The sequence below is a fragment of the Cervus canadensis genome, chromosome 21, assembly GCF_019320065.1.
Source record: "Cervus canadensis isolate Bull #8, Minnesota chromosome 21, ASM1932006v1, whole genome shotgun sequence".
Taxonomy (NCBI): domain Eukaryota; kingdom Metazoa; phylum Chordata; class Mammalia; order Artiodactyla; family Cervidae; genus Cervus; species Cervus canadensis.
This window is the reverse complement of record NC_057406.1, coordinates 18,372,509-18,390,681: the sequence shown is the minus strand read 5'-3', so window position 1 is coordinate 18,390,681 and position 18,173 is coordinate 18,372,509. Positions and strand designations below refer to the sequence as shown.

Sequence of the window (18,173 nt, the reverse complement as noted above, 5' to 3'; positions counted from 1 at the left end):
AGAAAAACCCTTTAGTACACTGGCAATAGTACATAGTTGCACAGATTTCATCAGCTCAGCTCAGAATATAACATTTTAAAAGTACATTTTTGACAGAGATGATGGGGATGACTAAGCCAACAACCTTAGTCACTAGAGAGAGGGATACTAAAAACAAACCTTATCTGTTTCACAAATTTGCCTACACTCTTTAAAGAGTTAAGATAACATCTAAGTTCTCTCAAAGAGAGTCCAGCAAGAAGCCATCAATCCCAGGGAGGCGGCATTAATCTCACATCTAACTTACGTGCTAGAAGGGCAGCACTCACTAAAGGTTACTCACGAGAGGTCATCTCCCTCTTTTTAGGGAGCCACAGGACAGACGGAACATTCATCGATGTCTGACCTTCTTACAGACCCAAGAAAGTTGAACTTCACAGCTAGAGGCTTGGAGACCACCTTTGCCAAGGGTACCACACTTCTGTACCAAGCTGTTTGAAGCAATCCTGAAAGGAACCAGAAAAATCAATCACTTAAGGTGATGTGCAGAGTAAAGGAAGTTCTAAGGTGTGAAAAGATAAAAAATGAGCAAATTCTTCCTCCCATTCAGACCTCACTTCTCTCAGCTCCCAAAACTGCAGAATAAAAATTACTCATTATCCTCTTTAAAATGTCCTCTCTTTTTTTCTTGCCCTTATCAACTATTGATTTCCTTCCTTGTTTCCTTTTCCTATCCTCTCCTCTCCTTTATCCTTGATCTATTTCCCCAGACATATAATTTCTTTTCCCCTTTTCTTTTCTCTTCTCTCTCTCTCTATCTCTCTGCACTCTTTTGAAGCCCCTTACCTTGAGGTGTTTAAGGCTGATCCATCTTCCCACCTCCAGCCAGAACTGTTTCTCAGACCAATCCAGTAATATTCCTGACTGAGGAGATTTTGGAGCTGGATCTAAGTGAGAGGTTGCAGAAGATGAAAAAGGGTAGGAAAAAATGCTGAAATTTAAAAAAGAGATGTAGGGTCACGGTAATGCTGTTATTCCTTACACCCTTTCTCATCACTGTTATTTATGAACCGAATGTTTGTGTCCCCTCCCTCCCCAGATTGCTATGTTGAAGCTCTGATACCACAAAGTGATGGCGTCTGGAAGTAGTCTTTGGGCAGTAATTAGATTTAGATGAGGTGTTCAGGGTGGGCCCCAGACTAAAAATGGGATTAGTGCTCTTCAAAGAAGAGGAGAAGGCGTCCCAGGTGACTTAGTGGTAAAAAAATCCACCTGCCAATGCCATAAGACATAAGTGGGTTTGATCCCTGGATCAGGAAGATCCCCTGGAGGAGGGCACGGCAACCCACTACGGTATTCTTGTCTGGAGAATCCCATGGACAGAGGAGCCTGGCAGGCTACAGTCCATAGGGTCACCAAAAGCCAGACATGACTGAAGCGACTTAGCATGCAGTCTCTCACCACCACATGAGAGGGCAGCTGTCTGCAAGCCAGGAAGAAGTTTCTCACCAGAAACCAAGTCTACCAGCATCTTGATCTTGGACTTGGCCCCCAGAACTCTGAGACAGAAATATCTGCGGCTTAAGCTCCCCCACCCTGTCTATGGTTTATAGCAGTCCAAGTGGACTGAAACAACCGCCTACTCCAAATAACTACTCTCTCTCAAACCTTCGTTCTAGAGATGTGTTGGTTGCAGAGTGCAATACTTCCTAGAATTGAACTTCATGCCTATAATTAAATTCTTAGATCATGACAGATAAGATACATATTACATCTCTACCTTCCACTGCAACTTCCTCCTTGATTAGATGGAGCACCAAATAGGTATTCAGATAAATACCAGATAAATATATATTCAGATAACTTTGAAAGAAAAAAAGCTAAATACTGCTGTGAACACACTCATATTTCACATCATCATTTAACACATATGTTATTATTAAACTTGCAACAATGTATTTGGATTGTTGTTTTTTCCCCACTAAACTCCCATCAATCTTGCAAGTCCTCATCAATCTTACATATGGCAAGAAAAAATAAACACAGTTCTTAAGGAAAAAGCTGATGGTAAGGTTAAGTTGGTATACTCTTTACATGTCCCATGCTACCCACTAGAACAGAAATAAGATTCTTCACTCTGTTGAGACTGACCATCAAATGAAGGAGTTTATATCCTAATGGAATTATCTCTAGAAATAAAATGAACTAAAATAAAGGTTAAATCCCAGAAGATTAATTTTGTATAGGATTTGGTGCTAGCGTAATAAATATATTTAGCAACAAGTAAAGTACCACCTCGGAGAAGGCAATGGCTCCCCACTCCAGTACTCTTGCCTGGAAAATCCCATGGATGGAGGAGCCTGGTAGGCTGCAGTCCATGGGGTCACTAAGAGCTGGACACAACTGAGCGACTTCGCTTTCACTTTTTACTTTCATGCATTGGAGAAGGAAATGGCACCCCACTCCAGTGTTCTTGCTTGGAGAATCCCAGGGACAGGGGAGCCTGGTGGGCCGCCGTCTATGGGGTCGCACAGAGTCAGACACGACTGAAGCGCCTTAGCAGCAGCAGCAGTAGCAGCAAACTACCACCTTGGATATGGCCCTATACGCCCATCGAGTACTTAATCGTGAATGCTGGCGGGGGGACAGAGTCTGAAGTGTAAAGGAAGCGTAGGATAAATGAAATGACATCCTAATTTCCAGATTAGCTGGAAACCTTTTGTGCATTACTTAAACAATTTGCTTAAAATGATTATTTAAATTAGGAAAAAAGTGAGCTTATCCTCATTCTTCCAATGGGATTATAAGAAAAACTCTCCATCTCTTTCTTCCTTGCATTTCAGTGGGAGGGATGACAGCTAATGAAACAGAAATGAATAGACTTCATTCATTAAATAAACATAAACACAGGCCTCAATTACAGTCTGAGAGCTGGGATTCGATAATACTCACAAACGCCAATCCTACACTTGATCACTACTCTCAAGATCCATACAATTTTAAGTCACATGATTCTGCCAATTTACTACTTCTCCCTAATGAGGCTGGACAGGACAAATGTTTACTGGATCACTTTCACTTGAAAATCGATATCCCACTTGAAAGAAGCTTTTAGAACCAGAGTGCGATTATCTTTAGGGTTCTATGGACTCTTGAGTGATGTGTGTGTGTGTTACTACAGAAGCAGCCATAAAAGCATAAACAAGAGTGTTTATTGCAACAGTGTAACCTCAGAAGGCTTATCTTGCAGAGAAGGTGTGAACTAGAGCAATGAGGTGCTATGTCATTTTATTTTTTTTTACTAGCATTTTGCTTTTATTTTTTTATTAGAAAGATGGTAATGATAACCCTATATGCAAAACAGAAAAAGAGACACAGAAGTACAGAACAGACTTTTGAACTCTGTGGGAGAAGGCTATGTCATTTTAGAACTTGTAATGTTTGGTTATACTTTAGAGAGAAAAAAGTACAAAACCTAAAAGCAAGATGAAGACAGAACGCAAACAAATGAAATCAGATACATTTTTTTCTTTCTTTTTCATTTTATTTTTAATGCCAATATTTATGTCTTACACACACACACATGCTTTTGCAGGCAATATTTTTAACTTGTAATTAAAATACTGCTAAGCTATAGAACATACTCCTTACACTTCCAAAATGAACATGGTTTACAGGATATAGCTAAGATATTTCAACCCATATGGAGATAAACTACTAAAATACCAAAGCTAAACTGGATATATCTTTGATTGGCTAACTTAATTTCAGGGACTATCTACTAAATAACTAACCTTAAGAAAATAATTCATATAAATATGTTTCTAGCTGCTTAAAATTTGGAAATTAGATTTTTTCTAGAAATACTAAAATAGTTAAGCAAAACTAGAATAATACAGAATTTTTAAAGATAAGTATCTGGAATCATTAAACGTGTGGAAAAAGGAATGAAATAATGCTATGTGACAAAAGCAAAACATGAACATATGATATCCAAAGGCCTAGATATTTACATAGGTAGGGTAAATATGTAATTTTAAATAATATGTATGTTATGTCTTCAAATAATATCATTTACATTTTTTTCTTCAATCCCCAATACACTTTTTCAGGTGAAACACTTAAAATAATACATGTAGTTATTAATTAGGGAAAGAAAAGTACAATACAGAGCACCCATAAAGTCAAAAATTAATTAGAGCTATTGTTTTCAATTTAGAGGTATTTCACTTGAAAATGTGTCTGGAAGGCTGAGGAAACACACATTGAGCATATTACTTGAAAGTGTAACAAATATACTATTTAAAAATAATCCTCTGTTTCCAGACTTTTCAAATATATCCTATAGAATGTACGCATTGACTGCTAGCATAAAAAAATATGCAGATACATTAAGAGATTTAAGGGAAACTTGACAGGGTACAAAACGACTAGAATTAAATATTAATAAGAATTTCCTCTATAATTTTGCGTGTGTGCACAATGCTAAAGTTAGTAAGTCTTGCTCAATAAACCAGAACACTCTCTTTAAAAGAGTGAGATGCTGGGGTCCCACCAACTGGGGAGGCAGGAGCACCCGCACTCCCACTTCACAAAGTCTTCCAGGACGCACCTGCCCACAGGCACCTGGCATGTTCTTGCCCCCTGTGATGATGCCCAAGAGGAAGATCGACTCCACCCAGAGAGCAAAAAGAAGGAGCCCAAGAGATGAGGTTGTCAGCTCACCTGCTCCTGCAAAAGTGGAAATCAGAGTGGAAGCCAAAAACAGGTGGCAGGAAAGGGTAAATCTTCAGACAAAACACACACACACACACACACACACACAAAAGGGGAAAAGGGAGCACAAGGGAAACAGGCTAACCAAAAGACAAGATTTACCTGCAGAAAACAGAGAAACTAAGAGCGAGGAGAACCCAGCCTCTGACGAAGCAGGAGAGGAAAGAAGCCAAATCTGATTCAAATCACATGCCCGGCTTTAGTAGTCCCTGTCTCCCTTCTTGTACAATACAGGGCAATATGTTTAGCAACTATTTTGTAAATGCAAAATTGTGAGTAGATCTGGAAACATTTTTAAGAAGGAGCAAATTCAACCTTATTCCATTTTTTAAGTGCTAACTGCTTTTCTTTAAGAGGTGAAATCATTTACCGGTTGTTTATTTTTTTTGATACAACCAGAAAATAGTGGGATATTGAATACTCTGACTGCTTTGATTGTCTTGGGTGTCAGCTTAACATTGCATAGATGGGGCAGATTTTACATCCTCCAATACAAAGCGCACTAAATGGCAATTTGGAGTCAGTTGTGTGTTTAACATGTCTTGGACACTGAATTACTTTTATTCCCATGTTGGTTTTGGTGCAATTGTTTCTTAACGAAAAACCACACCTTGATCTCCACTCTCCCTGTCAGAATTTTGTGCACTCTATAGCATCTTTGTTCAGGTAGTCCAGTTTTCCTAGTAACTTTCTTAATCTGCTGTGAAAGATTAATGTCACATACACTACTAATGAACTTTCAAATTGTGAATCCATGGGACATGTGATATAACAGTGTATGAACACTTGAAGGCATTCATACTTAACATACTGTTAAGAAAAGTTTTCCTCCAGATTTTAAACTGGAGAGTAACTGGGATAATTGTTCAGAAAAGAATCACAATTACATGTTTTTTTTAGATTTTTGGTACAAATGTTAAGAATTATACACAAATTTGAACTTCTGTATACCAGCCAATCCTAAAGGAAATCAACCCTGAATATTCATTGGAAGGACTGGTACTGAAGCTGAAGCTCCAATACTTTGGCCACCTGATGCAAAGAGCTGGCTCACTGGAAAAGACCCTGATGCTGGGAAAGACTGAAGGCAAGAGAAGGGGATGACAGAGGATGAGATGGTTGGATGGCATCACTGACTCAATGGACATGAGTTTGAGCAAACTCTGGGAGATAGTAAAGGACAGGGAAGGTTGGCGGGCTATAGTCCACGGGGTCACAAAGAGTCAGACATGACTGAACAACACAAAATACTGATGCTCAAAACAATCAGTACAATTTCAATTATGAAAGAAAAAAAATAGTAAAACACTATCCATCAACAGGTGAATGGATAAACACAATGTGGTCCTATCCATATAATGGAATATTATTCAGCCTTTAAAAGGAATGAAATTCTGATACCTGCTACAGCACAGATGTACCTTGGAAACATGCTAAACAAAAGAAGCCAATGAAATAAAATTAGCCAGATACAAAAGGACATAAGAGGAAAATTCAGAGACATTAAGAATAGACTAGTAGTCACCAGGGGTTGGGGGGCAGAGTTATGGGGAGTTACTGTTTAATGGGTGTGGAGTTACTGTTTGGGGTGATGAAAAAGGTTCTGGAGGTGAACAGCGGTCACAGTTGCACAACAATGTGAATATACTTAATTCCACTTAATTGTCTACTTTAAAATTGTCAAAATAGTAAGTTGTATGTTATTCATGCTTTACCACAACTTTTTAAGTAAAAAAAAAAAGGACTGGAAGTATCCTAACCTACCTACCAAAGGTATGCTTTGAGGTGAAGTTCATAATGGTTGCTTTATCTGATTATGAAGAAAGGGTAACAAACACACACACATTACCAGACTACAAAGACCTCAAGTAAAACAATTCTCCTGCTTCCAGCTATTTAGTTCTGTCTTCTAACATATCATTTCAGGTTTCCTCAAAAGGGAAAAACTCAATTCAACAAATCATAATTTACTTTGTGATACATATTTTACTGAAATTTCAAACCCTGGGAGACAGAAAGGAAAAACGAAAGTTATTTCAACTCTGGGCTTTATTTTCAAGTGTCAAGGGAAATTAAAGTGGAAAGAAGAAAAGCTAAAATGAAGTGATTTCTCCTATGTTAAAAAACAATTTCACATAGATTTTCTCACTTAATACTTGTAATGAATCCGGAAAAAAATTTCTCCACTTGGTACATGAGGAAACTGAGAGTCAAAGAGATTAAGAAACTTGCTGAAGCTCACATCGCTAGTAAGCAATTTAGTAAAAAGAAACTCATGTCTGTCTGAAAGAAATGAAGCTCTTTTCATAACCTGAATCTACTTTACATTATGAGGGAAAGTGACCATCTTATCATAGTGTTTGTAGTCACAGAAGGAAACCTTGGATATAATTAGATGTAAACCCTAACTATAAGAAAAGCCAATATTGAAATTTCATGGAGAAGATAGGGACAATCCCAAAGTCATATACTCTAACAGAGATGATGGTTCAACTTGAACGAGAGATTGTTAAAGCAATAAAGTCTGAAGATATAATCTCAAATTATGATAATGAGGAAGAAAGATGTTATAGGGCGAGGAGCATCAGGATAGATGTAAAGAAACCAAAGTATTTCCACAGGGAACTCTTTAGTCAACATATATTTAAAAATAACACACCAACAACTATAAGAAACAAAAGCTAACAATCAAAATAAACTTATCTATATGGAGAAAAAAATAACAACAAAAATCAGAATTTGAACATAGCTCAACATTCAGAAAACTAAGATCATGGCATCCGGTCCCATCACTTCACGGGAAATAGATGGGGAGACAGTGGAAACAGTGTCAGACTTTATTTTTTGGGGCTCCAAAATCACTGCAGATGGTGATTGCAGCCATGAAATTAAAAGACTCTAACTCCTTGGAAGAAAAGTTATGACCAACCTAGACAGCATATTAAAAAGCAGAGACATTACTTTGCCAACAAAGGTCCATCTAGTCAAGGCTATGGTTTTTCCAGTAGTCATGTATGGATGTGAGAGTTGGACTGTGAAGAAAGCTGAGTACCGAAGAATTGATGCTTTTGAACTGTGGTGTTGGAGAAGACTCTTGAGAGTCCCTTGGACTGCAAGGAGATCCAACCAGTCCATCCTAGAGGAGATCAGTCCTGGGTGTTCATTGGAAGGACTGATGCTGAAGCTGAAACTCCAATACTTTGTCCACCTCATGCGAAGAGTTGACTCATTGGAAAAGACCCTGATGCTGGGAGGGATTGGGGGCAGGAGGAGAAGGGGACGACAGAGGATAAGATGGCTGGATGGCATCACCAACTCGATGGACATGAGTTTGAGTAAACTCCGGGAGTTGGTGATGGACAGGGAGGCCTGGCGTGCTGCGATTCATGGGGTCGCAGATTCGGACACGACTGAGCGACTGAACTGAACTGAACAGAAAGATCTAAAGATAAATTCAAAGAACAGCAAAAGCCAAAAAGAGCAGATGCCATGAGGTAAACAGAATTTTTATTTTCTCAAAAATAAAATAAATCTTGAAATCCAAGATACAAAAAGAGATAATAAGTGAACACCTCAGCATATAATTTTCATGTAAATAAATTTTTAAGAATAGTAAAAAATATAAGTGAACATCTCACTATTTAAAAATATTTAAACCCCAAGCGCAATAAAATATACATCCCAGATTTAAATTCAAATAATATTTTAAACATGTATAGAAAATAAAAGGAGCCAGCAGACAAACAACTGGAAAAGTGATTTCATTTTTCAGCATGCACAAGATGGATTCTGAAAGCTGTCAAACACAGTATTTCTGTAAGACTTTAAAAGGTGGATTGGTGTGGAGTTTAAAAATTTGGCTCTGAAAAGAAAGTTTGGCTCTGTCAGATTTGTAGCCTTGGACTTGCTCATTAACTCTTCTGAATTTTATTCACTCAATGAAATGGAGAGGTTGAATTCTACTTCGTAGGATATGCTGTGATGATTAAGAATAATAAAATAGAATTGAATACCTATCACATAGCAGGTGCTCTATGTTTCTATTTTTATTATTTTCTATTATTTTTTATTATTTTCTACTATTTTCTATTTTTATTATTTTCACAGTAGTTTCTATTTTTATTATTTTCATTATAAGCTTTGCTATCTATAACTGATCTAAGAGGTGTGCTGTAGTTATATATCTTACTGAAAAATAACTATTTACCAGTGTAAGAGGGACACTTCTGATAGCCTTGCAGCCTCTAGCATAGAGCAAAGTAATTCCCTAGCAGTATTCTCCACCACTGGAATGTCAGAAAACTTTGGTTTTCATAGATCTTTATCTTTTGGTAGCTGTTTAGACCTAAGTAGTGCTAGCGGTAAAGAATCTGCCTGCCAGTGCAAGAGACCCAAGAGATGCAGGTTCGATCCCTGGGTTGGGAAGATCCCCTGGAGGAGGGCATGGCAACCCACTCCAGTATTCTTGCCCAAAGAATTCGATGGATAGTGGAGCCTGGTGGGCTTCGGTCCCTAGAGTCGCAAAGAGTAGGACATGACTGAGGCAACTTATCACGTGCAATACTAGGAAAAGCAAGCATTTATCTTAAAATAATGTATAAATATTGCCATGAGAGTAAAAGAATAACAACACTAGTACAACAAAGTCAACAGACTAGATATAAGTCAAGTTGGTTTTACAGGATCTTACAAAAGCTGAGGGCAAGAAAAAGAATCAGGCTGGAGAACCAAGCAAAATTCCACAGGAAAGTCAGAAGTAAGACTTATCTGTAGTTGCTATGCAATCTCTCAGGGATATTCTACCGAGAGCATAGAATATCCTTTCCAGGACTGATTTGAATCTAGGGTCCTTAAAAGGAAATAAACCAGTTTTAGAAATGCATCCAGTCTAACTCTGTTCAGCTTACTCAATGGTAGATCAAGATTTACAGTAAGTAGAGAAAGAATGGAAAGATGAAATCCTCTAACACTCATCCTTTAACATTCCTCCAGGGGACCTTAGAGAAACAGAACCATCCCCACCTCCGAGCTATCCTGGGCTGCAGCCGTCATTATCACACTGCAATTACGGTAGCTGCCTCTCTGCAGTTCTCCGAGGCACCGTCTTGTATTATGATTCACTACTCTGTTTATCAGTGTTTGCTCAACAGTATTTCAAGTTGTCTGCTCACTTCTGCTATTGATTTCACTCAGCCTAAGAACTCAGAGGCAGTTGTATCAGAATGAGAATAGGAGTTGCTGCAAAAAGATCTAGAAAGCAAGGTTATTATTACTAGGTGCCATAAAAGCATGACTCAACAGGTCTAAAGAATACACCCCAGTGCATTCTGTCACCTAGTTTATGGGAGGATAAAGGAAAAGTAAGTCACAGAAGTGGACTGATTTGAAGTTAGAGCTTATGCAGAATTTCAAAAGAATGAGTATTCTTTTGACAGACAACAGGAATCCAGATGCTTTAGTCTACTCTTAAAATAGGAAGTTACAAACTTTATAGATCATATGCTCTGTCCAACTGCTTTAGTGTAATTCATTGCTTCTCAGAATTTCCCCTAAGGGATGTTTAATATAGTTGAATTCTTAATAAACTCTTCTCTGTGATTCTACCCCAAAAAGAAGATGTAAAACAATATCAAAACACAAAGCTCAGCATGAAATTAGCACAAAACCTAAGTAAGATTCCTTATTTTCTTTGCATATGTAATTTAAGTTGACAAGTTAGAAATTGATTGATTTTTGTACCAGGTAAGCTCAGGATGTCAACTCCTTTGTTACTTTGAGATGCTCTAGGATTCATAAAGAACTTGCTTCCTGACAGTTGAGCAGACAGGAAGGATCTGAGAGGCCAGTAGGAAGTGGAGCCCAGCAGCTCAACTCTGTGAGGAGTTTAAAATCGCACACACACACTTTCCTTCCTTCTTTCTCAACTTTCTGGAACTGCTTCTTCCTCATGCCCTCCGCACAACCCCAACTGATTCCTAGCCTAGACCCTACTGAATTCTAATGAATGAAGACAAAACATTATGAAGAAGGTATTAAGTTCCTAGGCTACCTCTCTTCCCCTCCCTCCCAAGTTCCAACAGCTCTCACTGGTAAGAGAGAGCTGGTGAAACTTGTAAAGTGAGTAAAGTGCCTCTTTACTATTAGACTCATATGTGTCTAGATCTAATGTTTTCTTTTATTAGATTTGTGAAAGTGAAAGTCGCTCAGTCGTGTCTGACTCTTTGAGATCCCATGGACTATACAGTCCTTGGAATTCTCCATGCTAGAATACTGGATTGGATAGCCTTTCCCTTCTCCAGGGGATCTTTCAAACCCAGGTCTCCGGCATTGCGGCGGATTCTTTACCAGCTGAGCCACAATGGAAGCCCTGTATTTATGGTCTACTTCCTCCCCGTAATACTCACCATCCTGCCACCTCCAACACACACACACACACACACACGTGCATACATACCAACTGGAGCAACTAGGTATATAACTGAGGGTTGTTGGGGAAGGGAAAGGAAAGAACATTCCTTTTGCTCCTCAAAAGAGGATACACGATACATTTGAACAGCATTCTCCAACAAAACCGCCTATGTTTACTAAATGTTTGCACTTACCATTTCCTTTTGGTCTTTACACATAAGGAGATTCGCGTCTTTGGCTAAGCAGAATTCCAGGCTAGAATTCCAGCTCCTTTTTTCCACTGAAAAGTAATAACAGTGGCCACCATACCCCATCCAGAAGTCTGGACAGTGAGGACAGCTGGCACAAGTAGAGAACTTGGAGCCTGGAAAGGAAGAGGACTTGGGTCACATCTTTATGGATCCTTTTGTCTTGGCAGTGAAATGGGGGATAAACTGTCTTCCCTGCCCTCTACCTTTCAGATTAAGGTTTAGAGAAATGTACAACAATGCATGGTCTCAAATTAAATATCTCACAATGTCCAACTCTATTACTACTACTGAACATTCTGTTAAGCAAGGATGTGAAGGAGCAGGGAAGGAAATGGATATAAGCTGGCTGAGGACTGGGAGGAGAGTCCCTTGCTTCTGCTAGACATCAGTATGCACGTGTGACACATGCACAACAGGTAATATAAGAGTGTATTTGCATGAATGTATCGCTGTACTATTTATATAGACTCAGAGCATACATTGTAATAGCATAATGCACATTGCTTAAATCAGGTAGAATCTTTCAGAATATGCAACCACAGTCTGACACTCCAGAATAGTGCAGAAGAAAAGGACAGAAACTAGAAAGAACAAACTTATCTAGAATGAAAGGCTGTTTGGGATTTTTTTTAATCACAAGTGCATTAAAAATTCAATAAAAATCGGATAAAAGACATACTTCATCAAAAAGAATTCATTCTAGATATTAAAAATAAAAGATTTTCTGACAGAGAAGGATATCAGCTGCTAAAGTGAAAAGTCATGCCATTCTCCTCACTGAGCTCTTTTATATACAGACACTCTCATTGTTTTAAAATGGTTGTGCTATAGATCCGTGAAAATGAAAGGGAACTGAATAAGGTTTCACACTAATTTTAATGAAAATTCCAAAATTCTATTGATTTTCTACTTCCACAAGACATCTTTGTCTAAACCCTCCAAAAATACAATCTCACAATAGGCAAGTGTGAACCATTATATCAAGTGAGCGTACGTGTGGATACATAATTGCAGAGTAGATTATATATCTATTCCAGATTTGAAATTTAAAAGTGGGGAAAGTAGACAACCTTTCTGTAGGAAGACCTGGCATAGGAACAACATAGTGTTCTGGAGATCAAGCTGTGAAGTCGACACTTTATAATTTGTGTTTTTTCCATACAACTGTGACGATATCCAGACTGAAGGAAAAATTCCTGACTTGCCTAGGAGTCTCCTTCTGCCAAAAGTAGGACTTGGATCTGACGTAGAGGTCCTAGGACTGAACCCTTAGAACCCCAATTAATAAAATCTGTCTAACCTGTCACTTGGGCCTTCCCTAGTGGCTCAGTAAAGAATCTATCTGAAATGCAGGAGACCTGGGTTCAATCCCTGGATTTGGAAGATCCCCTGGAGAAGGGAATGGTTATCCACTCTAGTATTCCATGGACAGAGGAGCCTGGCAGGCTACAGCCCACAGGGTCTCAGAAAGAGTCAGACACAACTTAGCGACAAAACAACAACAGCATTAGCCTGTCACTAACAATCATGCTCAGATAACAAAAAACTAAGTTAGAACTCTGGATTGTGAAACAAAAACCGAAGGCTCTCTGGATCGTCATATATAAGGACCTACAAGTAAATCTAGAAAAGTTCATTTTAGAAAATGGGAAAGCTCACTAAATGGGAAAAATTAGAATATGCTTAATTAAATTACAGTATATCTCATATGAAAAGTTAAACACAGTATTAAAATTATAATTTGATTTTCCTGCTAAATATGGTAATAGGTAGGAAAATGTAGGTAGGAAATATCAAACCAAAAAGCAATACACAAAATTATAAGCATATTGTGATCAGAACTATACTAGCCGTATTGAAAAAAAAAAAAAAGTGAGGCAAGGGGAATTTTAGAGGACTTAACTGAAATCCTGTTAAAAGAACAAATACTTAACACAAATGCATGTACTCAAAAACTAGAAGACTATGCCTGAGAGATACTCTTGTGTATGTTGGTGATTTATTTTACTGGGACTATTTTTCAAGTTTTCTGTAACGTTATATTGCTTTTATGTACAAACTTTGGTTTAAGGTGGCACTCACCCCGGTACAGACTCCACTGCAATAGCAGCATACTCGCTAGAATGGTGGACAGAAGCCCCAAAGCTATCGCCACGTGGTAAGAGCGAGGGGATCTCGAAGAAGAAGCTGGAAGAATAGAATCCAAAAAAATATCCTGAGTCAGAATAAAAGTTAAAGGAGAAAAGGTCAGGGAAGGATAGCTGAGATTTTGAAGCAATTTGGCCTGGTTGGAACTGCGATCCAGGCCTTAAAGTTTCTTTTCCTCGATCCGTCAGGGCCATGCTCTGAAGCTGAGGGTGGCCACCATTAACTTCATCAAGGAACATATTTTACTTATCCAGTGAAACATACTTTTTGTTTTGAAATTGTGGCTTGCACAGTCTCATGCTTTAGTGGTGAGAATATAAATTGGAACAACTTCTCTGGATGGCAGTTTGGCTGTGTCCCAAAATCACAAAGGCATTAATTTACCTTTTGACTCAGCAATTTCTCTTCAAGAAATTTTTCCTGCAGACATTCACACATGTATAAAATGTCATATTTTTAAGGCCACTCATAGCAACAATATTTGTAGGGGGAAAAGACTAAATTCAACCTAACTGTCTATCAATAAAAGATGAGTCAAATACATTCTGACATAGCCATAAAGTCAATATGCAATTTCTAACAAAAAAACAAAGACAAGCTTTTTTCATAGATATGGAGTGGTTTTTCAAGGAATATAAAGGGAAACAGTTAATAAAACAGTGGTCTGTGAAACAGTGTATGCTAATAGGCATTTCTGAAAATAGACACATGCATCTGATAAAGTTGCTTGCCTTGGGGAGGGGAAACAAGTCAATGGGGATAGAAATAGAAGGAAGACTTTTTATTTTCTTCTGTACTTTTTGAATTTTGAACCATATGATGTATTATTTATTCAAAATTGAGATAAATAAAACTTAAATGAAAATAAAATAACTGACACCTCACAAGTACTTTGGAACCTGTCATAATTGGAAGAGTGATCAGTTTAGATTGATAATTTGTTTAAGGATGGGACATTACTTCATATTAACTATGTTGTATACCTAAGAATGGTATTTTTTTCATTTGGAAAATAACAAATTTTTCACACCAATTTTTTATTTTAAAATGATAGTGATCCCTTAGTCTGATAATGTAGGACTGATAGTGTGAAAGGCAAAAATCTATAAAGTAAGGCATTTAAGTTCTAGTTTTGACTCCTTATCAAATAGATAACCTTTTATTTGGAAATTGAGAAAATAATTCTGCTTATTTGGGCCTCACTTTCGAATTTAAATTTTAGGTAAATGATACTGTAGATGTAGGTATCTATGGCGTATTTTGAAGTTCTTAAAGAAATTCTTAGTGAAGATAGCTTAAAATGAGACAGTTCTGTATTTTAACTGTTTGGACTGATATATCCAAAAGCATTTGATTTTTTAGTGACATAAAAAAACACATTTGCACTATAGAAGAATATTTAATGAAATAAATGTTGATTATAGATATTACACTAAGTGTAAAAAAAGTATCAAAACATAATTGCATAAATTGTATATGGGCAACCACAATTCAGTTTAAAAAATTAACTGAAATTTAATATTTTTAATACACTTTATATTAAAAGACTCAGTGAAGTACTTGTAGTAAAGTCAGTACAAAAAAGCAAAAATATGTCAAAATAGTAATAGTGATGATCACCATGTTGTAAAATTATTAGTGATTTTATTTTATTATATCTGCTCTCATAGTTTCTCTAATTCCTGTAATGAGCATGTAATGCTTTTTGTATTTCTCCTGGAGAAGGAAATGGCAACCCACTCCAGTATTCTTGCCTGGAGAATCCTATGGACAGAGGAGCCTGGCGGGCTACAGTCTGTGGGTTAGCAAGAGTCGGACACGACTTAGCAACTAAATCACCACCAGTACTTTTCTAAAGAGATTTTTAATATTGTCTTAATGCTCCTAACCTATTTTCTCATTCCCAAGCAGAGCACCCCAGAAAGCTGGTGTAGGAATAAACATACTGGCAATAAATAAGAATGTGCAGTGTCCACTGGATACAAATAAAAAACCACTTGCCTGGAAATCAAAATAATTATAGTCAAGTTTCAACTTATCACAAATTGTGTGATCATGTACATAAACTTTAAAATGCACATTCTTTTTGATTTAACATTTCTATTCCTTAAAAATTAGCACAGCCATAACCCCAAAGAAGGAAAAATAAGTACAAATAAAATGTTAAATGCTCTATAATTTATAGTAATAGAAATAAATCTAAATGTCTAAGTATAGTGAAATGATTTAGCAAATTATAGCAGTGATTTCAAGGGACAATACTAAAACTTGTAATAATAAGACTGAGGCAAAAAAGAGAGAAGGCTTATGGAGCTACACTAAAGAACACACCTCATGTAAGTTTGCTCCCTAAGATATAAAATCAAATACTAATTTTGGCACTTACACAGTTATCTGCCTGTCTCAGAAAGTGTTTTCTCAGGGTTCTATGTAAGAATGGTTTGTTTCATCTTCAAATTCCCAGAATCACATGGTCTAGTATCTGTAATGCTCTTAATACCTTCTTCCTACACTTGTCACCATTCTGGTGCAACACTGGGGGTGTGGGAAGGACCTAGTTATATGAAATAACTTCTTTTCTGACAAAATCTTAATATTACCCTGTGGCAAAATTATTGGTCCTTCTCTTCATTTCATAGCCAGAGAAACAAAGATGCCTAGAATTTGCACAGCTGGTCCACAGTTGTCCCAAACATTCACAAAGAGATAAAGTTCTCCCAACAAAATTCTTGCTTTAGTTCGGGAGCAGTAAAGACAAACAAAATTGCCCCAGCTTGTGTTTCATAGATAAGATTATAGAAGTGAAGGGTTAGAAAACAATTTACCTGAAACCTAAGATCAGATCCTCAACCACATACAAAATTTTCATATTCCAACTCTGGACTTCAAAATGAACCAAAAGCATTTCTCCAAATGACCCTCTATTTTTCTGCATCCTCTACTGCAAATGTATTCTCCATCTCATTCATTCACCTAGCCTATGGTGACTATGGACAGTTCTCCACACTCATTTGGTTAACTCACCTTTTTGCTGCTGTCGGTCGTCCTTCTGAGCTTGGGGTTCAGCAGGATACTTTATTACGGAATAAGTAACATTGTCAGTCATCTTCGTCTAATATCTTTCACATTCAGTTGAGAGAATAAAATTATACAAGTGTGAGGAGACAGGCGTAAGTGAGGAAACAGCCCAATCTCTAAACTGCTGGCAGGAAACTTGAAGGTTTAAAAAAAAAAAAAAAAATGGTCCAACATGACAAAAGCAGAAGTAATTTTTCAGGAAATGGTTCAAACTCTGGGGCTGCCTATAGACATTAATGTTCTAAACTTTGATTTTTTGATGTTTTATTTATTTAACCTCACTATACTCTCTAGATGCTCATTAAGTACAAATTAAATTGACTCCCCATCTCACCTAATTCTATTGACCAAAGAAATGCTGCCCTTAAATTCAGTAATTCAATTATGGAAACTGGAATAAAAATATGAGGGTGGTTCCTAGCTATGAATTTATCTCAGATTTTTATGTTTGCTTGTTCCCTTTTAAGAAAAGAGTAGAAAAAATAAATAAATAAAAGGAAAACAGATGCATGCCAAATGGGACTGATCCCATTGTTCCTTGGAACTTTGGGTAGTGGTATGTGATAGAGAAACGGGAGGTTGGTTTGCATGTGGCAGAAATCATGGGAGAAATGGGCTCTTGCCCAGATATATGTTCTGTGAGTGTGTTATGCCTCTGTGTTCCCCAAAACATTATCCCAATTATGCTTTAATCTTTACCCTTCACAGGTAAGAAATTTCACTTAATTTTCTCTCCTTGTTCTCTTATTTTTATATGCTGAGACAACCACAAAGAGGAAAGTAAATACATAGTAAGGTATCATTCGCTATTGTTCAGTCACTCAGTCGTGTTCATTGTGACCCCATGGACTGCAGCATGCCAGCCTTCCCTGTCCTTCACTATCTCACAGAGTTTGCTTAAGTTCATGTCCACTGAGTCAGTGATGCCATTCAACCATCTCATCCTCTGTCACCCCCTTCTCCTCCTGCCTTCAATCTGTCCCAAAATCAGGGTCTTTTCAAAAGAGGCGGTTCTTCGCATCAGGTGGCCAAAGTATTGGAGCTTCAGCTTCAGCATCAGTCCTTCCAATGAATATTCAGTGTTGATTTCCTTTAGGATTGACTGGTGTCAGTAATTTATTTCAAATAGGTGAAATCAAAATAAAAAGTCAAAGAAAATGAAAGGGAATTGAATTTCCAGGAACAGATAAGGTCACCAAGTCAGAATGTATAAAGACAGAAGAGAGGAAAGAGAAACAGGGAGAGCATAGTAATTAAAAACTAATAAAATTCTATTTCCAGTCGTGACAGAGTGATACTGGACTTGGCCTTCAGCCAAAACACTCTACATGACAAAATACATGAGGCAGCTGTTCTCAGGGATGGATCAGGCAGCACTGTGACCCTTGAGAGAACACAAACGCACAAAGGTTTGTGCCATGGTCACTCTGGTATTCTGCCTAGGACCACTTTCCAGCCCTAAATAGGAAAATGAATCCTAAAATAGAGCAGGAGTCTCATGAAGCTGAGGAGGCAGAGATCCCAGTTTTGAGC

The 18,173-nt window shown here is 37.6% G+C and overlaps 1 protein-coding gene across 3 annotated transcripts; it reads right to left on the bottom strand.

Annotated features, from left to right (window-relative positions):
- Positions 1-349: 349 nt before the first annotated feature.
- LOC122423541 (killer cell lectin-like receptor subfamily G member 1) lies at positions 350-16,725 on the bottom strand. Of its 3 annotated transcripts, none has more exons than XM_043440710.1 (5): positions 16,587-16,725; positions 13,497-13,601; positions 11,358-11,527; positions 826-926; positions 350-485 (listed from the first exon to the last, which is right to left on the bottom strand). In XM_043440710.1, exons 1-5 carry the CDS (start codon positions 16,666-16,668, stop codon positions 371-373), a joined length of 573 nt encoding a protein of 190 aa, XP_043296645.1. In that variant the 5' UTR covers positions 16,669-16,725; the 3' UTR covers positions 350-370. The 3 variants fall into 3 exon arrangements, with proteins under 3 accessions (XP_043296645.1, XP_043296647.1, XP_043296646.1); XM_043440712.1 differs by having other exon boundaries at positions 13,497-13,629; positions 16,587-16,708; XM_043440711.1 differs by lacking the exon at positions 13,497-13,601.
- Positions 16,726-18,173: the final 1,448 nt, after the last annotated feature.

Coding starts and splice junctions, on each gene's coding strand:
- LOC122423541 (XM_043440710.1), bottom strand. CDS start 16,668: ATGACTGACAATGTTACTTATTCCGTAATAAAGTATCCTGCTGAACCC. Junction 13,602..16,586: donor CGACCGACAGCAGCAAAAAG/GTGAGTTAACCA, acceptor CTATTCTTCCAG/CTTCTTCTTCGAGATCCCCT. Junction 486..825: donor TCAGCCTTAAACACCTCAAG/GTAAGGGGCTTC, acceptor GGTTCCTTTCAG/GATTGCTTCAAACAGCTTGG.